The sequence below is a fragment of the Gracilinanus agilis genome, chromosome 6 (assembly GCF_016433145.1).
Source record: "Gracilinanus agilis isolate LMUSP501 chromosome 6, AgileGrace, whole genome shotgun sequence".
Classification (NCBI taxonomy): domain Eukaryota; kingdom Metazoa; phylum Chordata; class Mammalia; order Didelphimorphia; family Didelphidae; genus Gracilinanus; species Gracilinanus agilis.
Genome location: NC_058135.1, coordinates 232,114,144 through 232,141,271, shown reverse-complemented (window position 1 = coordinate 232,141,271; position 27,128 = coordinate 232,114,144). Strand labels below are relative to the sequence as shown.

Genomic DNA, 27,128 nt, shown 5'->3' with positions numbered 1-27,128 from the left:
TACAGAAAACCTCATTACTTTACTTAAAGGAGAAAAATTATTTTGTAGAGAAAACATCCCTTTTCCTATTCCTAGAACTAGGATTCAACTACTTATGCCTAGGGAGCCAGACAAATCCACACAAATGAAGTAGGTAGAGCTTTTACATAAAAATTTCCAGGGAATGATTAATGACATTTTGTGACAACATTGAGGTTAACAAGTATGTTTGGTAACCAGATAGTTCCACCATCACTGAACTCTTGAAAAAAATAATGCCATGAGCTATCCCATCTATGGAAATATCCAAATGTCCTCGGAATAGTCCAATTCTACCTAGAACCAATCACACTTGAGTAGATAAGGAATATTGTTCTAGCTTTAGACACCCAAATGTCTGCCCATTTTAGTGAGGGCATCACTGACAATGTCAAGTTCATGTCGAAGTTCATTGACCACGCTGGCAATGCTCTTGGTATCCCTCAGGATCTGAATACTTTGTGTGTATGGGTTGTACTTCACACCAAAAGGGCGCTTGATAGTTTTTGCAAATTCTCTAAAGAGATAACAACAAAGAGAACAAATTAATTCCTAGAAAGGATGAAGAAAACCACCTAAAATACAAATATGTGTCACCAAAATTCTTGATACCATCATTGTTAATGGGCAGTCAGTTTCTTTTCTTTTCTTTTAAAATTTCTTTTAAAAAAGGCACACATATTTTTGATTTGCCATTATTCACCATACAATGTATAAATGGGAATGAACTACTTTCCCAAGAATTCTACTAGCATTTCCCAGAATTCCTTTTAATCTCTCCACTATGTTGCAGTGGTCACATTTTGTATATAGTTCTGGGTAACTCCGTCTCTCGCCTCTTTTTTCCCTGCCACCCCAGCTTGGTTAGTTAGCTTTTTTTACTTTAGTTATTTTTAATAAACTTTATAAAATATAATGCTCATTGTATATTAATTTTAATCTTTACAATAGAAAAGCCTCTAAATCTATTCTTATGCCCAAATATAGGTCCAATCTTATGCCTAAAATGCATGCCTTTCTCATTTCCACATCACAGAATCTTTAGTTTCTTTCAGTACCCAAATTAAGCACTACCTTATATTGTAAACCTATCCTGATACGTACCCAGATCTAGAGTCTTCCCTTCTTTCCCAAAATTACTTGTATATATTTTGTGTTTAATTTTCTAGATATCTATTGTTTTCCCTCCCAGAATTAAAGATTGTAAAAGCAAGGACCATTTCACTTTCGAATCCCTGGTATATGGCATATTTTGTTGACATTCAGTCCTTTCTGTCATGTCAGACTCTTTGTGACCCCTTTTATAATTAAAATTATTTCAACAGACTGATTTTGGGGTTAAGAATATAAACTTGTTGATTATATTCAGGTTATTGGTTAGGCCAGCATCATAACTGATGTAACTTGGAAAATGGCAGGGTAGAATTCCTGCCATTTTCCATGTTGCACTGATAGAGTGATATAGGTTTCTTATGGCTCTCTCATGACCAGGGACAACCTAAGCTGGATCAGGCAGCTTAATAAATAGATTTTAAGAGCTCTTTATTCAGTCCTTCCCTTGAACATCCCCAGACATCTTTAATTGGTGACAATTAATATGTGGTCCATCAACCTATCCATCCCCCATCCCCACAAGTGGACAGTTCACATATGCAGGAAAAGAGCCCTTCTCCCCTGCATTTATTAATCAATCTCTGTTAAAAGGAAAGATATTCCTTGGGATTCCTAAAGACCAAAAAAAAATGCAAAAAGCAGCAGACTAGATGGTAACTTTGACCTAGATCCAAGATAAAGGAATACATAGTTATTCCCCTTAATATATAGGAATTAATACAGTATATGAAAAATAAATTCTCATGCTCACTTGGTGTATTCCTGGCATAGATGTTAGATGGGTTTGTCATTTCTTTCTCTAGATCATTTTCCAGATGAGGAAACTGAGGCAAATAGGGTTGTGACTTGCCCAGGGTTACAAAGCTAATAAGTGTCTGAGGTCAGATTTGAACTCAAGAAGATGAGACTTCCTGACTCAAGGTTCAGCACTCTACCCATTGTACCTATCTGGCCCATATATATGTAGAGCATATTAATAAATGCTTATTCGGTGGATGGATGGATGAATGGATGGATGGATGGATGGATGGAGAAATGACAAACAAAATGACAAAAAAGTGGGGAAATCTAAAGCAAAAAAGGCACCCACTGGTCCCAGACTTTCTAGAAAATGATCTGGTTGGTATCTTTACCCTTGGATTCTCTCTATGTAGTTGACTCTCCAAGGATTCTAAAAGCTCTCAAGCACTTTATTATGAATAAGAGAACAGCCAGAATCCAACCAGGATCACAGGAGATCACATCTGCATGAAAGTAAAATTCATTATGATGTAACAGTGAGAACAGGTATTGTCCCCAAGCCCCTAATCATCTAATAACCTTCTCTAATCACTCTAAATGGCCATCGTCTGCCTTTTGTAGAAGACAACGAGGGAAGAGACAGACAGACTCTACCTCATCTTCTCCTTTGCCTCTTCAAAGCTTTCGGAAACAAAGTAGACTTCCTGGAAAGTGGTAATGAGACACTCCTGCTTGCAGGTGATCTTAGGATCGAAGGGCTTCACCTTGGCTTGTCCAGAGAGTGCATGCTAGGGAACAAACCCAGAATCAAAGAATAGAACCCATAATGCATTTCTAAGAAAATTACATGTTACAAAAAGTTTCTGTTGAATTAAATTGCACAAAATGTCAGAAATTTTAAAAATTCATGTTAGGAAATATAAGATCATAGCTCTAGAGCTGGAAGGGATCTCAGAGGCCATGCAGTACAACCTCTTCATTCTACAAATAAAGAAACTCAGATCCAGGGAGGTGAACTGACTTGCTCTCCTCATCTCCACCTCCTGGCATCTCTGGCTTTCTTCAAGTCTCATCTAAACTCCTGTCTTCTACAAGAACCTTCTCCAGACCTCCTTAATCTTAATATCTTCCCTCTAAAACTTCATCCAATTTATCATATACACACGCACATGCATATATGCATGCATACAACACATATATCATATTTAGTTGTTTGCATGTTTTTGCCTTCATTGGACTGCATGCTCCTTGAGAACAAGGACTCTTTTGCCTTTCTTTGTTTTTCCAGAGTATAACACAATGCCTGGCACATAGTATGTACTTAAATGTTTGTTGACTTGCCCAAGGTAGACATCAGATACAGGTTTTTGTGTCGGTTTCTTTTTGTCCAGATTTGTATTTTATATCAATATAGAGAATTCTCACTGTATTCTTCACTTTCAATCTATTTTTGATTAATAATATAATGCTTTGGAGCAGCTAGATGGGGCAGTACATAGACAGTTGGACCAGAAGTCAGGAAGATTAATCTTCTTAAGTTCAAATTTGGCCTCATACACTTAATAACTCTGTGACCCTGGACAAGACACTTAACTCTGTTGGCCTCAGTTTCCTCATCTGTAAAATATGCTGGAGAAGGAAATGGCAAGCCACTCTAGTATCTTTGCCAAGAAAATCCCAAATTGAGTCATGAAGCATCAAACACAACTGAAAAACAACTGAACAGCAACAAAAATATGATGCTTTCAGGTTTGCAAGGTACTTTAAATATAGTGTTTCACTTGATCCTCACAAGAAACTCACAGGTAAGTGTTATTATTATTCCTATTTTAAAGTGAGGAAACAGAAGTGGAAAGATGCTAAGAAACTTGACCAGGTCACTTAGCTAAGCATGTGTCAGAATCAGAAGTTGGACTGAGGTCTTTCTGATTCTAAAACAGATCCATTTCCTACTAAATGACCTCTCTTATTTGTTTTAATACTATAAATAGATGATTTTCTAGGTTGAGTATGGAGAGATTAATATAAATTATTTCTATTATAAAGTAACATTTTACCCTCAAGAGATCCACACTTAGCAACTTAAGAGGTAGCTTCAAAAGGACTTTAATCAATATTCTTTAGCTCAAATATCAGCAAATAGTATCATAGATTTAAATTTGGGAGGGATTTTTGTGGCCATGAAGTCCAATCCTCTCTCCATTTCACAGGTAAGAAACAACATGAGAGATACATCATGCTTTCATTTCCTTATCCAATATAAGATAAGACATTTTCTTAAATTACAGGTTTTTACTATTCCTATTGTAGAATTAAATTGGCTGAAGTATCTAGAAATTAGGATGGAAGTAAATGTCTTGTCAAGGGTCATACAATTTGCAAGTATCTAAGGCAGGATTTAAACCCAGGGCCACTTGATTCCAAGACCATTTTCTTATGCAATACTATCTCTTATCTTCCAATTAGATTCCTCTAAATTATAGAGTTCTTAACTTGGGGTCCATGGATTTTAAAAAATATTTTGATGACTATATTTTAATATAATTGGCTTCCTTTGTAATTCTTTTTATTGTATATCATGCTTTTGAAAGCATTATTGTTTTTTACATGTGTTTTAAAAACAAAAGAAAAAATAACATTAAAAAACAGTAAAGAACATCTATCTTGGATACATGTAGATGAAAACTTGGGATGCCAACTAAGGAATAATGGTAGCAATTTTTAATAATCCTGCTGGAAAAACAGTAGCTCAAGCTATCTAGGATCTTCATATAACTGCTGCCCTAAGGATATATTGAGTGTCCCTCCATGTGCTTTCCATAATGGGAGTCTATTTAATTCACATAAATACTTCAAGTCTTGTTTATAAAAGGATTTTTAAAAATGCAAATAATTGTGGTTCTTACTTTGAGTTCACTGATGGAAGAGAGTAGGCCAGCACCATAAACTCTCAGTTGTCCTCCTTGTTTACATAAACCAAATTCCACAGTGAAAAAGTAGCACTTAAAAAAAACACACATACACACAAAAAGATATATGTTAAATTAGTTCCCAAATTGCTCTGTTTAAGCTCTTACACCAAACTTAATCATCTTAAAAGAGTCAGATCTATACCGTAGCCAGCTTTTGCACAGCCTCATCTGAAGCTCCAAGGGATGCCAAGCCAATTTCCTGGGAGAACTGAGCAAAGCTAGGTTCAGCCAGAAGAGGGACATGACCCAAGAGTTCATGGCAGGTATCCCTGTAAAATAAATAGAATTAAGGATATCACATCATGATAATTAATGACAAAGCAGAATACAAGTGTGTAACTGTTGACTGTTTAATTCAAGAAAAATAAATTTTTTAATATTATTTTAATTCGATCCCATAAGGTAAGACTGGATATTTAATAGCTTAGGAGTCAAAAAATAGTTTCAATGGACTTTATTCTAATGAATTATGAGATATTTACTCCAGCATTGGATCCCAAAGGGCATAAATGTCACTGATTTTGTTGAGGTAAAGGATCTATGGTTTAAATCAAAATATGTTGTTCAGTCATGCCTGATTTTTCATTACCCCACTTGGAGTTTTCTCAATAATTATATTGGAAATGTTTGCCTTTTCCTTCTCCAGATCGTTTTATAGATGAGGAACTAGAAGCAAACAGGGTTAAGTGACTTGCCCAGGGTCACACAGCTACTAAGTGTCTGAAGCCAGATTTGAACTCAGGAAGGTGAGTCTTCTTGATTCCAAACCCAGTGCTCTATCCAGTGTGCCATCCAACTGCCCACAGCTAGTGTAAGGGATCAGTGTAGAAAACTCCCAATATGAAAATTCCTTCCACCAACATCATTGACTTAGTATATAATTACAAGGGAGTCACTTAAAGCACAGCAAGGAGCATGGGATCATAGATTTGGAGCTGGAAGGGATCTTGGAGGTCAATGTTCCTAATCCTCTCATTCTACAGATGAGGAAACTGAGGCATGAAGCAGTTAAGCAGCTTGCCCGGGACATACTGCTAGGAAGTGTCTGAGATGTGGAATTTGAATCCAGGTCTTCATGACCCCATTCTGTCCCTTTATGTTGCATCCCCCTTTATGCTGCAAAGATGTTTGTTGAATATCTGAATTCTACAGAATGAGGATTTTTGTTGCCCTCAAGCAACAATACTTACGGTTCTGGAGTGTAGAGAGGGTCCGAACTATGTCTCACATACTGAGTGCAGTGAAAAACACGGAATGCTAAACCTGCTAAGAAGTCCCTTGGAGATAAGTAGCCAGCAACTGGACGAATGGAAAAACCTGTGCGCTCTGAAATTTAATGAAGAAATGTTCAAGAAGAGGTCATGAGCCCTGAATATTTCCATTCTGGATGAGATAATAATAATAATTTTTATATAACACTTACAATGTGAAAGGCACTGTGCTAAGGACTTTACAAATATTATCTCATTTGTTCCTGAGCAGAGAGGTGCTGTTATTATCCCCATTTGACAAATAGGGAAACTGAGGCAAGTGACGGTTAAGTGTCTTGCCCAGGGTTTCCAACTTTTCAGTGCCTAAAGTTAGATTTTATCTTAGATCTTCTTGACTTCAGGTTCAGTTCTTTATTGCATTGCAGCATCTAGCTTTCCAGATCAAAATGTCCTATTGATCTCAATACTTCTTCTCTGACAGTGATACCAAAGATACATAACGTTTTTTATTCTCTTCATTCTTCTTTGGGAAGTTTTACACTTCTAAGATTAAGCAAATAATGGAGTATGGTATTTCTTGACACTAAACAATGAGCATGCTACCTTTTAAGAAGCGTGAGACATCTTCCAGTTGAGGGATATTGTCTTCCTGATACCCACAGTGTTTGGATAGCAAAGGTAGGTTTTTGAGATATTCTTTGCAAGCATGGGTTGGGTAGAGTTTATTGAGCTCTCGGAACACAGTTCCCCAAGTCTTTATCTCTTCTTCAGTGAACTCAATCTTAGGAATAGGGTCACCACTAAATGAGATAAAACATGGATGTTATTTTGAATTAGAAATCTATACTAAACATTTTCTTTACTTGCTTTAATTTAGTTAATTGGTAAACAAGGACTATTTGTTCTACATGTGTTACTTCACTATTGTCTCAAAATTAGATTATGTTTTTTCACATAGACTTACTGTTTATAATTCATAGCCAAGTCTGCAAAATATTTGCGTCTTTTACGGTATATGTTGTCTTTGAAACCCTGATATTTGGAGAGAGAAAATATATTTCAATATTTTAAAATATTTTCAGTTTCATGCCAATATCAGATGAAAAATTGTACAATCATCTCCATATATTATGAGTTTCTTATAATCACATTTTAAAATATTTTTATTCTAACTACCATATTGGCTAACAAATATTAAAACAATAATATTTATGTAGCACTTTAAGATTTGCAAAATATTTTACAAATATTATCTCATTTTATCTTCACAGCCTTAAGAAGTAGGTGCTATTATTAACCTCATCTTACAGAAGAGAAAACTGAGGCAGCCAGAGGTTAAATGCCCAGTGTCACTTAGCTAGTAAGTGTATAAGGCTGGATTTGAACTTAGAGTTTCCTGACTCTAAGCCTCACCCTCTAGCCATTGTACTACTCATCTGAAAACTTTTCTCAAGTTCAGAGGTAACAAATAATCAAACACGACCTTATACAGATATTATTTTTTCCTGAAGTTTGCATTTGGACTCTCATAGAATATGAGCTCAAATATCAGCTCTGATAGTTATACCTTTTTGACCTTGGGTAAGTCATAACCTCCCTTGACCTTAGTTTCCAATCTAAAAAAAAAGGGTATGGGGGGAATGAACTAGATGACTAGCATGGTACAGTTAATGCTTTCTAGTTCTGGAGTTCAGTCCATCAGGTTACAAATTCCATCTCTGAAGTTTAGTTGTTGTTCAGTTGTTTCGAGTTGTGTCCAATTCTATGTGGTCCCTTTTGGGGATTTTCTTGGCAAAGTTACTGGAATGTCTTCCCATTTTCTTTTCCAGATCATTTTACAGATAAGGAAACTCAGGAAATTAGGGTTAAGTGGCTTGCCCAAAGTCACACAATTAATAAGAGTCTAGGTTTGGATTTGAATTTAGGTCTTCTTGACTTTACACCTAGTACTCTACCCACTGTGCCACCTAGCTGTCCATTAGTTTATTGCCTGCATGATATCGGGAAAAACACAACTTTCCTAGGCATTGTCTGTAAAACGAAGAAGTTGAAGCAAATGTTGTCTGAGATCCATTTCAGATCTCAAAATAGACTCCCAGGAATCTGGGGTCAAAATCATCTGAATATTTGCCTCATCTCCTTACTGCACTTTATCTCTGCCTTCACCTTCATAATTCAGAACAAAAAAAGTATTTTGGGTCCAATGGTATAAGGCCATCTAGGAATAGGAGAGGTCATGCAATATTCCTATATTTTATCATATGGGTAGCAACTTAGCTTGTTAACATGAAAAACCAACCCTTCCCTCCCAAACAAGCATCAGACAAACATCTAGTTTATTAGAAATAGCCTGTTGGTTTCTCAACAATATTCCTGTGAATTTTAAAAGTCGATTTTGCAAAAAACTTCTGCCTTAATTAACATACAGGATGGTCAGCATCTAACTCGGCTCCATACATCAGAACTCTGTTGGCACATTTGTCCAAGTCAGAAATCTTCTTTGGAAACCAGGGAACACTCTCCATATCTGCAAGTACACAAAACCAAACTATGAAGCAATAGGCTTCAATGAGGCACTACAATAAAAATAAAAATAAATGTATGATTAAATAAATAAATAAACTTTCTGCTTTTAGATAGCATCTTCAGTTACCTAAGAGGGTATGTGGTGTAGTGAAAGGCAGGGCAGTACAATAGAATGAGTGCTAAACTTGAAGTCAGGATGGCCCCAGATCTGGTACTACCTAATTATATGACCTCAGACAAGTACCTCTTCAAGACTCAGTTTTCTCATCCTTAAAATGGAGATTATAATACTTGCAATGCCTCTTTCACAGGGATATTGTGAGAAAAGTATTCAAGAAGCAGCATGGTACAATGGAAAGGGCATTGGCTCTGGAGAGAGAAGACTTGGGTGCAAATTCTATCTATCTCTGGCACTTCCTACCTGAATGGCCTTAACTAAGTTGCTAAGTCTCTGTGATCCTCAGTTTCCTTAGTTGTAAAAATGAGGCTTTCAATTTAGACATCCTCTAAGATCACTTCAAGATCTAGTTCTATGACCCTATATGCCATTCAAAACCAAGATGATGTTGCTGCATAGCAGCCCTCTGTGCTACAACAATGGTCAGCCAGAGAACAGAGTGACAGAGAGAACTGGACCAGGATGCCAGTGTGTGTGTGTGTATATGCATCTATGTATATGTCTACCAGGTCTAGCATGTAGCTAATGGTCTGTTTGGTCCCCCCCCCCAAAGGTGATCTGGAGCAAAGACCAAGATCAGTGAAGCATGAATTGCTCAGCATGGAAGGAAGCAGAGAGGAAAAACTAAACTTTGAAGGAGTCAGAAGATAAAGAATAGGGGAATGAATATAAAGGAAAAGAAACAAAGTTTCCAAGATCTCAGGAAAAAGGAAACTCAGTTAAAAAAGTTCAACATAAGCAGGTAAAACAATAGGAAAAATATTAATAACAGAATGGAATATGATCTCCAGATCATCTAAATGAATCCAGGCATCTGTGAATGCATATTTCAAGACAAAGGAAAATGAATCAACACATGGTGAGAAAGAAGACTCTATGCTTCCTAAGAGGGCATGGAACCACAGCAGAATGTTCCTGAATAGCTTAAGATAGTGAAAAAAATTGTGAAAATAGAATCAAAGGACTGCATAGTAGCAAAAATAATTGGCAGAATAGAAAAATTTGATTCTGTGGTGGCAAACCTCACTGAAGAAACAAAAAAGAAATTATTTCTGGATGATGTATAGGAAGATAATGTAATGAGGAAATATTTCTGCTCTGTATAGTCAAGTTACTTATGTAGTTTTAATGTTTTGAAATTATGGTTATAGAGACTTGAGAAATATCAAAATCTGTGATAATTTAGAAATTGGAATTATATAAGAAAAATTAATAATTAATGTTCTCTTACTGAAGACTTCCTTTACAAAAGCCATTTCTTTTTCATTTTCATAGAAATGAAGGCAAAGAATAACATTAAGAAGCAATGTGGTTCTCATTCCTCTGCCCCAAACCATGCCATAACCTCAACTCTAGTCCCTTCAAAAATAACTTAAAACATACTTTCTCCAGAAAGGTTTCTCTGATTAACTCCTTTATTAAATTCCATGACCTCTTATCACATACATCAACAGGTTGAATTGTACTGTACTGTGTCTGCTTCCATTTATTCAGACATTGCCTTGAAACTATTCTCTAGTTGAATGTCTGTGTTGTAACCTCCAACTAGACTGGGAGCTCCTGGAGAACAAAGACCCCTGAATTTTAACTTTTTTTGTGGGGGGTGCAGGACACCATCTTAATGTGCTAAAAATGGGGCTGGTTTCTACAGAAGATGCTCAGGAGCAAACAAATGCTTGATGAATGCTTAAAGTACAACTCGTTTGTTCTTTTAGGGAGTATTTTCTCTCTCTTACAGATTTACCTTCTTCCTGCATAGAAAAAGCCTCCGGTGAATTCACAGACAGGACATTCGTGTGAGATTTCAATAGATCAAAAATATCATTCAATTGTTCTCTGTTGGTATCACAATCAACAAAAATCTCAAATTCTGAGTTTCTTCTCTTTGACTTTCTGGACTCAATGTGCACCAAATTCACATGCTTCTCCTGTTTCAAATCAATAAGCGAAGATCATTTGAAATTCAATAATAAGCAATCTTCTGACTAAATTTACAACAGTCAATTTTATTATCATTTAAAAATTAATTAACTTTACATGTTCGAAATGCCAAATGCAAAGCAACAAAGTTGTTTCTAATATCAGCCCCAATGATAAGAGTTGATTGTTTTCCCCTCCCCAAATCTTGAAAAGCATTTATTTGTATCCCAGTCCTTTACACAAGCCTAGGCACATAATAAACGCTTTATCCATATATCGACCAACTAATATATTAATTTATCAACCTACCAATTGATCAGTTTATTAATCTGTCTATCTTGATCAGAGGAATACAGAAATGAACACCATACCTCAGTTGCGAGATGATTGGTATTAGACCAGGGGGATATTCCCTCCCCAATCATGGATATTATGTTTTTCTTTACATAACCTAAAACTGAATTAGCTATGTTGGTTGCTGTTAGTACATTATAGACTCACAATGAGCTTGCATCCCACTAAAATCCTAAATCTTTTTTTCAGACAAACTAATGTATGCCCATGCTTCCCTCATCTTATACTACGAAAACTTATTTTTTTTAACCTAAGTGTAGTACTTTACTCTTACACCCACTCAATTTTATCATATTCAATTTGGCCCAATATTTTAGCCTACCACGATCTTTTTGGATCTTTACTCTATGATGCAATGATTTTCAGTGCCTTCTAGTTTGGGGTCACATCAAATTTTATATAATCAGGTCATCTATGTATGTCTTTATCTCTGTTATTGAGGGAGGAGAGAGAAAGAGAAAGAGGAAGAGGGAGAGGGAGAAGGAGAAGGAGAGGGAAGAAGGAAGGGAGGGATGGAGAAGGGAGGGAGAGAAAAAGGGAGAATAATTCAAGAGGATCCTAAGCTGTAAGATAAAGACTAAACATAATCAGAATTTAAAGGACAATTCCTTGAGGGCAGTGATCAGGGAAGGTTCTAATGGAACATTTAAGAATTGAAATGAGCTTTGAAAGGTAGAAAGGATTTGGATGAGGGAAGGACATACTAGACCTGGGAAGTGGCATGAGCAAAGGGATAAAGGATGGAATGAACTTGGCATATACAAGTAATGGTGAGGGGACAGGAATGGTGGGAGCAAAGGGTTATGTGTTAAGGATTATTTGCAAATTAGTTTAGATAGGTAGGTCCATCTTGTTATAAAGAATAAAAGATTTGGGTTTGTTGGTTTGGAGGTGAGGGGAAAGAAATTATTTTTAGGGTTCTTTTAAGAGTTCTCTGTATGCCATCTCAGAAGAAAGTGAATTAAACCTAAATGCATGTTTCAAGCGTAATATTAAAGCCTTCCATTTCACAAAGATATGAAGATCATTTACCTGAAAGAGTTTCAGAGCTTTTACAAGTCCTCCCACTTCATTCTTCAGAGAAAAAATGACAGCAGCTCTACCTCTTTCTGAAGAATGGTCTTTGTTCTCCTTATTGTCTTCGATCATGATACAATTAATTTTGTTTATCTAAAAAATAAATGCAAAAATATTGATAAATGGCTAAGAAGACACTTGGGAGAACTAGGCAGACTCATCTGAGAAGTATCAATTTGGGTTGTTTTTTCCTTGAGAAAGATAGTACATTTGTCCAACATAATTCTTTTCCTATAATTAGGCATTTGCTGAGTGAGTAGCTTTAAAAAAATTTTTTTTTTAAACCTTACCTTCCATCTTGGAATACTGTGTATTGGTTCCAAGGCAGAAGAGCAGTAAGGGCTGGGCAATGGGGGTCAAATGATTTACTCAGGGTCACACATCCAGGAAGTATCTAAGGTCAGATTTGAACCTAGGACCTCCTGCCTCTAGGCCTGGCTCTCAATCTACTCAGCCATCCAGCTGCCCCCCAGCTTTTTTTTTTAATAATCTTACCACCACATGCTTTGTGGCCCAAATACAGTCCAAGAGTATGAATAGGAGGGCAACTAGGTGGCTCAATGGTTTGAGAGCCATGGTTAGAGATGGGAGGTCCTGGATTCAAATCTGACCTCAGATACTCCCTACCTCTGTGACCCTGGTCAAGTCATTTAACCCCCATTCCTAGCCTTATCATTCTTCTGCCTTAGAACCATTCCCAGTATTAATTCTGAGGCAGAAGGTAAAAATTTTTTTAAAAGAGTATGAACAAAATCTTGTTGGAAAAGAACATCCACTAGTACAATCTCTATTCTCTGAACATCAAGAATATTGCACATACCCACAAAGGCTTTTTTCTGTGCTCCCTTTCTTTTCCACTTGCCCCCTTACTGCTCTAGCCAACTGGCTAACACTAAAAGAGATAGGATGAGGCAGTGGAAGAAGAAATGAATTTGGAGTCAATGGTGAGGCTCAGAAAATGTAGACAGCTTGCCCACATTGATTAGTAAGAGGCAGGCACCCAAGAACAGGGCTCCTTACAAGAAGAAAATTTGATTTACCCTCCTGGGAGTGAATTACGGAATGGTAACAGTCTACATTTTGTTCTTTGAGTTGTAGCTGTTGGAAACTCTCCTGAGTCAACTGACCTCTTGGGTTTGTTCCCAGCCCCCTTTGTGGAGAAACATGCAGAATTGGCAATGGACTCATGGTTACTGTGTAGCATGTGTTTTTGTCATGCCACATACCAGGAGGGGAACCCCTTGGGAGAAGAAATAAACTTATCACGTGTACATTCTTTGGAACGGCACCTCTAAATCATTTAAGAAAAAAGGCACAGAGCCTTGAATGATTAATAACGATTAAAAAGTAACTGGGCAGCAAGGGAAAACATTGCATTTTTTAAAAAATAAAAAAAGCACTTGACACTTTTCAAAACCCATATATATTAGCTTAAATACTCAATTAGACAATCATTTCTTTAGCTGACAGTTATATAGTACTTGAAGGTTTGTAAAGCATATTTATTCCATTACTTGACCATGTAGCGTAGGTATCATTATGATCTATATTTTACAGATAAATAACTCAATGAAAAAAGCAGTTATTTCCCCAGGATCCTGGAGCTAGTACATTTATATTCCTATGTAAATATCCCCATTTTACAGATGAAGAAGCTCAGGATAAGGCTGTGATTTTCCCCCAAGTCACTAAGCAAGTTAATGTCAAAATCACTAGGTTTCCTGACTACCTAAGGCCAGTATCTTTCATGACATTTCTTTTTCTCCTTCACACATAAGATAATTTGTCTGTGAAAAATGGTAGAAAGAACTCCACTGGGTTGTTTTGTTTTGTTTTGTTTTAAATCCTTACCTTTCATCTTAGAATCAATCCTAAGTATCAGTACCAAGACAAAATAGTGGTAAGAGCTAGACAAGTGAGGTTAAGTACCTAGCACAGGGTCACATAGAAATCACAACAATCACATAGAAAAACAAATTATGACTATTTAAAAGGATTAGACCAGACCAGAGTTTCGTACCTTTTTTTGTGTTATGGATTCCTTTGGCAGTCTGATAAAACCTTTGGGCTCTTTCTCAGAATCATGTTTGTTTAATTCAAAGATTTTATTTTCCCTATTACATGTAATAATAATTTTCAACATATATTTTCCAAAATTATAAGATCCAAGTCTTCTCCTTTCTTCTCTTCCCTCCCCCCATTCAGAGAAGATAAGCAATTTGATCTAGGTCAGTGATTCCCAAAGTGGGCACCACTGCCCCCTGGTGGGTGCTGCAGCAATCCAGGAAGGCGGTGATGGCCACAGGTGCATTTATCTTTCCTATTAATTGCTATTAAAAATTTTTTTTAATTAATTTCCAGGGGCACTAAGTAATATTTTTTCTGGAAAGGGGGCGGTAGGCCAAAAACGTTTGGTAACCACTGATCTAGGTCCTACATGTATTATCAAGCAAAACACACTTCCATATTGGTCATTGTTGTAAGAATAGAAAATGAAACCATTATTACTTTCTTTCTCTAGAGGTGAATAGCGTTCCCCATCATAAGTCTATCAGAATTGACCCAGATCATTGCATTGCTGAGAGTAACCAAATTTTCATGGTGGATGATCATCATATAATATTGCTGTTACTATACAATATTCTCCTGGTTCTGCCTATTTTGCTCTGCATCGGTTCATGCAGATCTTTCCAGCTTTTTCTGAAATCATCTTGCTTATCATTTCTTATAGTATGATAGTATTCTATCACCATCATCTGCCACAATTTATTCAGCCATTCCCCAACTGTTGGACAAGCCCTCTATTTCTAATTCTTTGCCACTACAAGAAGAGCTGCTGTAAATATTTTTGTACAAATATTATTTTAAAAAATTTTTAATTATCTCTTTGGGATATAGATCCAGTGGTAGTCTATAGGATCTACAGGTCTACAGGATCAAAGAGTAAGCACAGTTTTATAGCCCTTTGGGCATAGTTCCAAATTGTCTTCCAGAATGGTTGGATCCTTTCACAATTCCACCAAAAATGCCTTAGAATCCCAATTTTGTTATATTCCCTCCAAAATTTATCAGAATCATGTTTTCAAATGAAAGGAAATGCTAAATTTCAGTTAGATTAGTAAAAGTTCATTTTCTCCAAAGTTCACAGACCCCTTGAAATCTATCCATGGGCTTCTTGGAAGGGTCTCTCCTAGGCCACTATTGTACCACTTTTTCCTAAGGCAAGGAGGAATGTTACATCACTCAGGTTGAATGCTGAGTCATCAGTGTGCTCTTGCAGCCTAGCAGCCACTGCCAACATCCCCCTTCCTAACTACCATCATGTCACCCCATACTCATGACTCTACTATGATTTTCTAACTATTTGCTTAAATCTAAACTTATGTATTTGTCTACTGTATAGGATAACACAATGACATCCATTTATTTAGCCTTTATTGTGTGCCAAGCACCATGTCAGGTGCTGATGGATATATAAAGTTTAAATAACCAGTCAATCAGTTTTCATTAAGAGCCTACCCTATGTCAGACACTGGAGTTATAAATAAAAATATTTAATTTTATATATATACATATATATATTTTATAAATACAAAAATGAAACCATTCCTGCTCTCAAGGGACATTCTACTGGGAAGACAGCATATACATACAGGAGTATATAGAGAATAAATTCAAGGTAATTGCATGGAAGGAGGTTCTAACATTGGGGCAGGGCAGGCAAGAAGAAAGGTGGGTAAAGTTCTCATGTAGGAGGTGCATGAGCTTTACAATAAGATTGTGTGTTGCTGTCCCTGCCCTTAAGAAGCTTACTGTCTAGTAGTAGGATAAAGCACTAACATGGATAATATGGATAATAATATCATTCAGGCTCATCTTTCTTATCTAAATGTATCTCCTACTGCTCCATGACCCATTCTAATCAAACCAGTTTCCCGACCATATCATCCTTTCTCTTCCTCTTTAGCCATTACCTATGCTATATCTCTGCCTTTGACATACTTCTCCCTGTTTCCTCTGGTTATCCAAACACTTCAACTAATTCCTGTCCTTGCCATAAACCCATACTTATCTCCCCTCTCTCTGAAGTTCTATAGAGCATTTCCTTTTTTTTATAAGACCTGAGAATTCATTGGTGGTATAAGAAACTCCAGGTAAGAACCATACCTACCAATACAGAACTGCACCTTTTCTACAACTTGGAATTTCTGGCTTACTTCAAGATTCAAGTCAAATGCTACCTTCTACAGGAGGCCTTTCCTGGCCCTCACAGCTACTAATGCCTTCCATATACTATGTATTTATCTTCTACAGACATCTATTTGTAAACATTTTGTTTTACTTATTAGAATATAAATTTATTGAGGGTAGAGACTCTTTTCACTGTTTCTTTGTATCCTCAGAACTTTTCACAGTGTCCAACAAGTGCTTAAAAATAATTGCTTATCGGTTGATTGAAAATAGCCTTAGAAAGTTTCCTGAGGCATATAGGAATGAAATAGAAAATGGATATTGATTAGGTTGATAAGATAAGGAATTTTGGAAAGGTGTCTCTCAAACTGCAGTGACTGAGGCAAGAGAGTTCTGTGCGTGAGCTTGGAACTTTGAAGAGAGGAGAGCAGACAGAGTTCTGACAGTTGGTCTCTGGCTTCTGAGGAGATGGACCAACTGAGATCTTGCTCTCTGGATCTAGTTCTGCTGTGGTGGGAAAGAAGGGGAACTCAGAAACTATCTGGAGGGTTTTTCCACTTTCCTCACTGTGGAAATTCATCATGAAGAAGAAATTGTCAGAATTGCTATTCTGAGAGCTGTTTATGAGAAGAGAAAAACCGAAGGCCTGCTTGCCTGAGCTACACTCTGGTCAGTTAGCCTCTGACATGTTTGACTAACTGACTCTTATCTACTTGGAGATACTTTTAACAAAATTAGGTTACTTTTTATAAGGGTTATAGATTAGATTTAGTCAGATAGTGTGTTTATGGGTTTTTAGGGTAGTGATAAGGAGTTCAGTGTAGCATCAAGACCAGAAGACTTTGCCTTGTGGCAAACGTAGAAGTGTGGGTGGATATTTAGTTTCCCTGTAGTGTTAGGGTTTCCTTGTTTATAATCCTTATAGTCATATCTTTTAAAATACAAGTAAATATATTTTTATAGAGAAATTAGTCTCCAAGTAGTTGTATACTGGCCCAGTGAAGGGAAGTCACTCCTGGCTTTCCTTTAAGGAGGAGAGGTGATTTACCACAATATCCTCCTTTAAAACATCATTTTATACCCTATTACTTCATTTGGTGAGCTTAACAGGAATTTCAGAGCCTACAAACTCCATTTTTGGTCAACACCTGCCATTTACCCATTTACCTGGCAGTTCCGAATCTTCACTCTCAACAGGGGTCTGGTAGCCAATGGAACTCAAGCAGTTGCTGACAGACTGGTGGGCAGAATTCTAGGGGGCTCACTCAGCAAAGCCAGCTGCTTAAAGCTGGCAGTGTTTTTTTCTGAGACAATATGGCATTATATCTTTCAACTAACTTACCTGCTCAACTTCTTATTCATAACCATGCCTGCATACATACATGATTTGTTTGGTTATGAAATTCTAAAACTTGTATTGTCTTTGACAATACAACAAACTATATCTTGTCTGTCTTTACTAATTCTGATCCTGGCCTGTTTGCATACAATGACTAGAGCTCTAAGTGCCATTGTTAAGAGATGGAATAGTACTAATAGAAATGACATTAAAGAAGAGTTTCAATACCTTACTACTAAACTAGACTGCATGGAAACACAATACCAGAAACTAGCTAAAGCAAAAGCAACAGTTCAGGCAATAGTGGAACAAGAGGTAGCAAAGTTGGAGGAGAAAAACCTGATGCACCAACTAAGCTCTGACTAGAAACTGAAGCACTGGAAACAAACCCTGCACACATGTTTCCTCTGTGAGAAGTCCCAACAGAGTCATCAGATATGGGGATCTGGCATGTAAAAGCCCGCCAGAGATTTAATTAGGCTGACCTCGATGCCATAAAAAAAGAGAATTCCAAAATTTGAATAGGAACCTATGCAAGTGGTTAAGGAGTTTAAAAGGGTTATTAAGATCTTTGGTCCCTCTTATTTGGACTTTGAAATTCTGATGGATGATGTTCTGACAAAACATAAAAAACAATAAATAATCAAGGAAACCAACAAAAATCCCAGAATTCCCAACTGGCCTGAGGAAAATCCAGATTGGGAATATTCCTCCATATCTGCTTATAGGGAATTGTGCATGGCAAGGGAAGTTATAATTGAGACAATGAAAGTGAATTCTAAATGCCCAGGAAGTTGGTCAAAGTTTGAGCTCCTTAGGCAGGAAGCGGGAGAGATTCCAGCAAGTTTCCTAGACCATATAATAGAATCCAATGAAAAATTAATAGGATTTGATTTATTGACAGAGGATTATATAGGTCACATATGCCACCAGTTTGTCAAGAACACTTGTCCAGTTATGAGAAACTTCTTTAGAAGCAACTATCCAAGGGGCAACTGGGTAGCTCAGTGGATTGAGAGTCAGGCCTAGAGACAGGAGGTCCTAGGTTCAAATCTGAACTCAGAAACTTCCCAGCTATGTGACCCTGGGCAAGGCACTTGATCCCCATTGCCTACCCTTACCACTCTTCTGCCTGGGAACCAATACACTGTATTGACTCCAAGACAGAAGGTAAGGGTTTTAAAAATAAAAAAAGAAACAGCTATCCAGATTGGTTTTCTATGGGGCTAGAAGAACTTACACGAATTGCAACTTACTTATGTCAGGATGAACGAGGTAGGCAATAAGATGAAAAAAAATGATGTGATTGACAATCTATACAGGGAAATTAAGGAACTGAAACTAAAATTAAAAGACAATGAAATCCAACAAGTTAAAGCTGTAGTAGCACTACAGACATATAAGTCATGTAGGAACAATTTCAACTCTAGGCAGTTTAGACAGAATCCAGCAAGATGGTTCCTATGCAATAGAGTGGGCCACATGATGAAGAACTGTAGGTTCAGGGGAAAATTCTCTGGACAAAATTATAGGGGAAACTGAGGCAGTCCATTCAATAACTATAATGGGTTTAGGCAAAACAACTATGGGCACAATAACCTTTTCAACAACGGATTTAATGGATTTAACAGCATACCAAAGACCTAATTACACTAACAACTGCAATGCTGGATGCTGTCATAACTCTTTTTTTTTTTAGATTTTTTTTTAAACCCTTGTACTTCGGTGTATTGTCTCATAGGTGGAAAAATGGTAAGGGTGGGCAATGGGGGTCAAGTGACCTGCCCAGGGTCACACAGCTGGGAAGTGGCTGAGGCCGGGTTTGAACCTAGGACCTCCCGTCTCTAGGCCTGACTCTCACTCCTCTGAGCTACCCAGCTGCCCCAGCTGTCATAACTCTTAACAAACCCCAGATCTAAACACAATGTAAGAATTTATAAAATCAGGTGTACATTCAAAATACTCTCAGGTAGCTGGTGGAAATGTACAGATATTAGATGGACAAAAGGGTGCAAGTGCATTATGAAGGTGTGATCAGGACAGTGGAATTTGTGGATGATGAAATAGAAAGTGTGAGCAATATAGTAGAAATTAATGGAAGGTGTTGTGAGTATAGTGAGAGAACTGAGCCCTGGCAAATTAATGGTGCAGAAATAAAAGGGGAATTGGAGAGTGAAGAACAGGAACAAGAGCTAAAGTTTCTTGATCCTAGTATCTTAGCACCTGTAATAACAACACACTCTCCAGAGAATAGCACAGAATCCCATGTAACCCTGAAAGTGGAGACCTAGTTTTATGATTGTCTTTTGGATACCAGTGCAAGTAAATCAGTGTTACAAACATCTCCTGGGGACTGCAAAGCAATGGCTACTATGGAGGTTGTGGGTGTGTCGGGAAAACCACAAAGAATAAAGACTCTAAAACCGAGAATGGCTTCCCTAGGACCTCTCAGTGTAGAACATTCCTTTCTCCTAATGTCAAATTCACCAATGAATTTAGTGGGCAGGGATATTCTGTGTAAACTGAGGCTACTATCCAATGAACACCATCTGGAGACATATCTTTAAAAATTCCAAAACAATCCCTGAGTCTTTTTCCTGTATAGTTTTTTGGACACAGTAGAGGCATAGGGAGAAGAAGGTATCATCTATCCTATTCTTGATAATATCCCAAAAAATCTATGGGCTAGCAGTTCTTCAGATCTTGGTTTAGATTAAGTGACTTTCTCAAAGTCATGTTGCCAAAATGCATGGCAGAAGTAACCTAAAACACAAATCTTTTGGGACTCTAAAATCTGCTCTCTGTCCACTAGCTATACCAACTTTCCTATAACACACAGAAGAACACTTGATTATATACTCTATAGTATTGGACCAAAGTTTTCATACATGTGATTCTTGTCTCCCTTATAGTTAACTCTTCAAAGGCTAAGCCTTTCTGATACCAGAGTGGACCTAAAAGAATAACTATTACGTATGCTTCAAATTTTACACAGTCCTTTCTTCATTAGGACTAAGCAAAGTAGCATGAATATTATCATTTCTATTTTGCAGATGAAGAAACTGAGACTCAGAGAGGTTAAATGTCTTAGACAAGATCATGAAAATATTTAGTATCAGGACTATAGCTTTAACCTCAGTCTTATAACTCCAAGTCCATTCTTAGCACTAAACTTGGGGTCAGAAAGACCTGATTTTGAATTGAGTTCTATATATCCCTAATGGCAAGGGCAAATATAATTAAAACTACTACTAACTACTTCTTCTTCTTCTTCTTCTTCTTCCTCCTCCTCCTCCTCCTTATACCTCTCCTCCTCTTCCTTATACCTCTCCTCCTCCTCCTCCCCCTCCATATAGTACAATAACTTGCTTGGGGTCACACTCTAGGTCTCTAGCAGAGCTACAACCAGAGGCAAATCCTTCAAAGTTCTCTCCACAATAAATAGAACATATGTTTACCAGGGCATCTTCCTGGTAATCTCATCTCCATTCTTCCCATATATGCCTCCCTCCACCCTATGTTCTTTTCACTTGGTGTAATTCAAATGCACTCCCAAAACAAAGACATGTGACTGTCTTGGAGAATATTCAAGACATTTTCTGATTGAGTAATTTTTTGAAGCTCATTTACAAGTTCATAATCCAAGTTGTGTTAGGAGGTCCAAGGGTCAAGAATTGTACCTGTTACTGTCATTTGACCATTCTTTACTTTGGAACTATTACTTATTACCTCTATATACCTACCCTTTAGAGTCACCTTTCTCAGTAAGCATAAGTAAATCAGCACAGGGTAAGCATAAGTAAATCAGCACAGGGTAACCTGCTGGCACCCACGTGCTCCTTCCCTACCATTAGAGTAATTCAAGTGGCACAAATAATTTCTGAGTATCATCTCATTAACAAAAAACTGAGTTGTGCTTCCTCAGAGAAAAGGCAATATTTTAAGAATAGAAAAGATTTATATTAGGGTCAAAGAATTGTTCAAATCAAAACACTCAAATAGATCTCAAGAAATTATCTCCTTGGATCAAAAGATCGCTTCTGAGCATTCCTGGAATGGCAGTTTGATAACACTAATTTTAGATACCATGAATTATTCTAAATAATTCTAAATAAAAGCTTCTTTTTGGATATAGGAAGCTATCATATTTTAATTGCAAGTTATGAAATGGTAACTTTTTTTACTTTCAAAAAGTTTCTACTCTGATGGCTCATAATGCTATAAAGATGAACTTAGGTTCTTGAAAGTTATACCAGTTGGATCTCTTTCAGGCTCAATCTATGAAGACTTTAAGTATGGCCCCTGTAACAAACTCAGTCTACTTTCTAAGGTCTAGCCCAGCTAAGTAGGGAGAGAGTCAGCACCAGTAGGCTGACCACTTGATTTTTTTTGGAGGGAAGGGAGTGAACCACAACAACTCATGAAGCAAAGAAAAAATTACAAAATATCTCTCAATCTTGTTAAGTCCTCATCAACTTCTAATGTGACTAGGGCAGAGGATAAGAAAATAAGGCAGTGGGTGCTAAAAATAATGCAGTTTTTAATCACTGTATAGGCTTTTATTTTACTACTGATACTTTAAATGAAAGATCCTTGTCCAGTACACAATGTTAGATAAATGGGTAGAGAAGCCAGTCAAATACCTTGTCATGAATTGAAGTTAAAGATGTAGGAATGTTCATACAAAAGGAAACACTTCATATTCAGAAGCACTCATTGTACATAGAATTAAGATTAAGGAGCCACTTTTCAGGAGAATAAAAGATCTTTTGAGCTGAGAAGATCTTGAGATCTATTTGAGTCCCTTAATTGTAATGAAATTCTTAGATCATAGGTTGAGATCCTTAAGGCTTTTAAAGATGAATTAGTCCAACCCTTTCATTTTATAGATGAGGAAAATGAGACCCAATGAGGTTAAGTAACTTGCCCAAGTTCACACATAGTAAATTGTAAGGATAAGATTGAAACCAAGGTCATCTAACTCCAATTCCAAGACTTCTTCCATTGTGCACTCAAAACCAGGAGTAAGGAAGTTTGGGTTATATAAAGGAATGGCACATAGCTACTTCCTTTGAGAAGCAAAGAAATTAGTTGTCAGAGTTGGCTTTATTATCTGTCCAAAAGCAATAAGAAACATTATTTCATTGGATATCTCATCATTTTGTATTGCAATATGACTATAAGTTTTTATTATATAAATACTACTATAGACTATAAGTACAAAATGACCACTACAAAATAATTGCATTTTATGTATAAATGTTGCTTACCAAAAATAGATAAATTCTATTCAAAACTTGATATAAGACTATCTATATCAAGTCAATATATACTCTGACACCTAGTATCTTTGATGCAAAATTGAGAAAAGATGAGGATGGCAAGAAATCTTTATGTGAGTCATTTATAAATAAATGAAGGTAATCCTCAGTGAAGATATTAGTAAAACAAATAGGCTTTTGCAAATAATATTTGAGAATGGACCATGTTACCATTTTTTGCAATTGGCTGAAAGATGTAGAGCATATAAGACCCATTGGTGATTACAAAGAAAGCATTTGACTCAGTACAACAAAATCTGATCTTTAAAGCTACATTCCAATAAAGCATCTCTATCTACACATTAAAATTATTCAAGATTCCTTGAAAAGCTTAACAATGGAAATAACCCTGTCTCTAACCCTCTTATTATAAATATCAAGCAAGGCATAAAATAGGCAAACATACAAAGGAGTTGCCAAAAAAAGTGTTCATCTGTTCATCATTGCGATGAAGAAAATCTGTCTACTTATCATCTTTTGCCCTTACCACATGACCAATCTACCTTGTATTCCTATCACGCATCACCTTGATGACCTCTTTTCTCCTATTTTTATGGCAACATAAGGAAAAAGTGAGGAAGGTCTACAACACTTTTAATGAATCCCTTTGCGGAGAATGTATGGAAGGACATGAGTTGGATAAGCAAGTATAGGTTATGTTTTGCATAATTGATGAGAACTCTTAAATCTATGAGGTCATAGGTCTATTGAAGTAATTTAATCTAAATTTTACCTTAAAATTCCAAAAGAAGACAATTCTATAATCTGCCTTCAACAATTGATTTTAGTGTTTCCATTTGGTCGGTTTGCTGAACCACTTTTTCCCTTTTTCTTTTTAAATCTTCATTACAAAAGACAGAAAAGGGGATATATTCAGAAATGAAGGTGATGCAAACACAAAAGACAGCAATAAACAAGCGATTTTTAAAAGGAACTCCAGGGTCTTTCCCCCCATTGCAAAAAACTATGCTAATTAATGAAGCCATGTGTGCTATGTGATAATACTGAAAGTCTGACCACTGACTCCACTTGCCAAGTCTGGAGGTATAAGTGAGTCCTAACAAACTTTGCAATTCAGTCTAGGCACTACAAGTCTTTCCTCACTACCATTTCTAGAAGACCTTAAGTTCCTTAATAGAAGGAATTCTTGTTTTTCTCTTTGTATACAGGACAATGCTTTGCACATAGTAGGCATTTTATCAAATATTTGTGAAACTGAAAAACTATATTTAAATCATGCTTTAAATAAAGATCAGTGAGCTAGGAGTCATAAATACTCTCCCAATCACTCACTAGTTGTGTGAAATCGTTTTACCTGTCTGAGCCTTGATTTACTGATCTACAGAAATGAATAAGTTGGACCAAAAGGTCAAAGGTCTCTTCTAGCTCTTACATGCTATGATTTTATTGTATAATAGCAACAGGAAATTCTTGGTAGGGCTGATAAGAGAGTACATAAGCTCCGAGTGAAGATTATACCCCCCTTGGAGACTTCATAAACCGAAACAATAGATCCCTATAAACAAGAATTGAAAGGTCTTTTGAAACATTTGACTTTGACAGAATAGAGTCTTTCCAACATATGTTGAAATAAATCCCCTTATAAAAGAGATTCCCTGACTAAAATTACAAATGAAACAAGAGAGATGAGTTTTTATATTCATCAAACTCAGAGACCTTTTTAGCCTATCCAACTTTTATTCAGACTCCATTTGCCTTTCTCACACAGTCCACAAAGGATCCTCTCCCACAGTACATTGATGTATTCCAACACCTACAAGTGGAAGACACATAACACACTGATGAACAGATTGTCTGTATGGTAAGATACCAAACATTTACTGGTCAAAGGTTTTATTCTAGAAGATGCAAGTCAATTTAGTTGGATTCAATTCAGAAGTATATATGAAGTGCCTCCTCAGTGTGAGGTAGATAATAAGAAATCAAATTCATGAAATCCATTCTTTTCTTTTGACTCAAATTTTATTCTCTCTATGTACATGGATATTTACAATACTATTCTAATATTGTATTTGTAACAGTTATCTTTATATATATTTATAGTTTCTTCTTTCTGATAAAGAAAAATAGTATACTCTTTTACATGTTGATTTTCAAGTTTTAATATTTATTATGGTTCCAAAATAAGTGTAGCTATATGGTGCAGTGGATAAAGAACTGGGCCTGAAGTTGGTAAGACCTGAATTCAAATTTAGCCTTGGATACTTACTAGCTGTCAATTAATGTCTGTTTGCCTCAGTTTCCTTAACTGTAAAATATATAATAGTACCTACCTCCCAGGATTGTTGTATGGATTAAATGAGATAATATTTATAAAGTGCATAGTGCCTATCACTAAAGAAATATGAGTTGATATCATTATTATTACAAATGCCTGACTGGAAATCAGAGTGTTGCATGAATACAAGATAGAATGAAGTACTCAAAAATAGTCCTCTGTATCCTCCTATTATGTTTACTCACATAATCAACTTCTCATTTCCTTGATATTTTCATTCTAACAGTGATGCAAAATAATTATATGATCATAAGAAGCCTTCTATGGACCCCGGTCCAAAATTACACTCATTAGATACATAGACTGTCAGCTCGGAAAGGGATCTTGTAGTCCATTTGGTCCAATCCCTAAGTCACATATGAGAAATCTGACATACAGATCAGCACAGCAATTTATCCAGGGTCACAGGTAATAGGTGGCATAAGTGAGACCAGAATGAGGTTTCCTAACTTTTAAACCCTGCCTGCCCCTGTCACTCTCATCCTTGAGCCCATCTGCCAAGGAATAGTTACACATCAATCCACTAAAGGACATCTAAGCTATTCCACTTCCTTTCAAAAGACACATACACATACACATTTACTATAAAATAAAAGAATACATACTCCTTTATACTGTATTTATTTCTTTTAGTCCAAAGAGAGGTAGGATTCACTTTTTCCTGACATCTGCCATTGTCAAGAGAAAGCAGCAAGGTAATGGTGGGAGGAGTTTTGAATATGGAATTAGTAAAGTCATGTCACCTGCACTACTTTGGAAAAGTCATTTTAGATTCTCTGAACCTATTACATGTAATTGGTAAAAAATAATATACCTTTATAACATAAAATAAAAATAAAAGAAATTCTTTGAGCCTCAGTTTCTTTATCTGTAAAATAAATCTGAGTGACCTCGAAGGTCCCTTCCAGTTCTAAATCTATGATCCTGTGAATAGTAGATGATAGATTTAAGCTCCTGTTGAGTTAGAATGGAGGGGGAGCAACGAGTTTCTAAATCCATTGAGTTCTGAGGCCAGTTTCTAGATTCCCCACTTCTTATCCTTAATCCAGTTAGAGAAGAAGCTTCACTTAACTGAAAGCCCTGGAAAATGAAGTAATGCTAATACTCCTTTAAATTGTCACTAGTTCTGAGCTGGGGAGCACCTGCTTCCTCCCCAGGCAGGCTCTCTAACTCAGCTCACATCCTGCTTTCCAGGGACTTGGGTATTTTGGGGAAGGATGTTTAGGAGGATCTGAGAATCTCTATAACTCATATGAGGAGGAAGAAAAGAAGGGTTGGATAGAGTGAAAGAACGAATATCTTGGCGGAGAAGCTCCTGTGACAGCCTCACCCTGGCCCGTGAGGTCCAAGGGCTGGGTGAGTGTCCTCTGCCTCAGAAATGATCAGAGGCTCTACCCCAGAGAATGCGTGGGAGCCCCCAGTCCTTCACCCTCAAAGAGTGATCCCAGTCCGCAGACCCCTTCTTCCACCCGGCCCTTCCTGGGTACCTCACTGAGCGGCTGCAGTCCTGACTGAACAGAGTCCAAGGATGCTCCACGGCGCGGCAACATCGTCTGGTTCTACCCCTTTTATTCAATTTGCGTCTCTTTATATAGGAAACAGCGGGGCTGGGAGGGATTTAAAATAGAGTCAATAAGCAGGGCAATGAGAAGAGAAAGGAGGGGGACTAGGACAGGGAAGCGGGGAGGGGGGTGGTTGACGCCCACTCTGGCTGTGTTCCAGAGGCTTCCCCAGACCCACTTAGAACTCAGGGGAGCTGTCCGCGACCAAGACGACCTAATAGTCAGAAGGCCAGGTCCTTCCAAAACTTTTCCTCCGGAAAACTTTGTTTCTCTTTCTCCCTCGCCAAGTGGCTGTCCCCCAGTTTA

The 27,128-nt window shown here is 37.0% G+C and overlaps 1 protein-coding gene across 2 annotated transcripts; it reads right to left on the bottom strand.

The window, feature by feature from the left end:
* On the bottom strand, positions 1–26,810 carry TPH1 (tryptophan hydroxylase 1). Of its 2 annotated transcripts, none has more exons than XM_044680668.1 (11): positions 26,748–26,810; positions 12,066–12,203; positions 10,504–10,687; positions 8,482–8,582; positions 7,020–7,087; positions 6,659–6,855; positions 6,035–6,170; positions 4,987–5,113; positions 4,779–4,874; positions 2,527–2,660; positions 1–535 (listed from the first exon to the last, which is right to left on the bottom strand). In XM_044680668.1, exons 1-11 carry the CDS (start codon positions 26,808–26,810, stop codon positions 361–363), a joined length of 1,419 nt encoding a protein of 472 aa, XP_044536603.1. In that variant the 3' UTR covers positions 1–360. The 2 variants fall into 2 exon arrangements, with proteins under 2 accessions (XP_044536603.1, XP_044536606.1); XM_044680671.1 differs by lacking the exon at positions 26,748–26,810 and adding an exon at positions 23,695–23,758.
* Positions 26,811–27,128: the final 318 nt, after the last annotated feature.

Excerpts from the sequence above, each read along its gene's own strand:
- TPH1 (XM_044680668.1), bottom strand. The coding sequence starts at position 26,810 with ATGTTGCCGCGCCGTGGAGCATCCTTGGACTCTGTTCAGTCAGGACTG. Across the intron at positions 10,688-12,065 it reads AAGCTCTGAAACTCTTTCAG|GAGAAGCATGTGAATTTGGT; the intron begins GTAAATGATCTT and ends GATTTGAAACAG. Across the intron at positions 536-2,526 it reads GAGGCAAAGGAGAAGATGAG|AGAATTTGCAAAAACTATCA; the intron begins GTAGAGTCTGTC and ends TTATCTCTTTAG.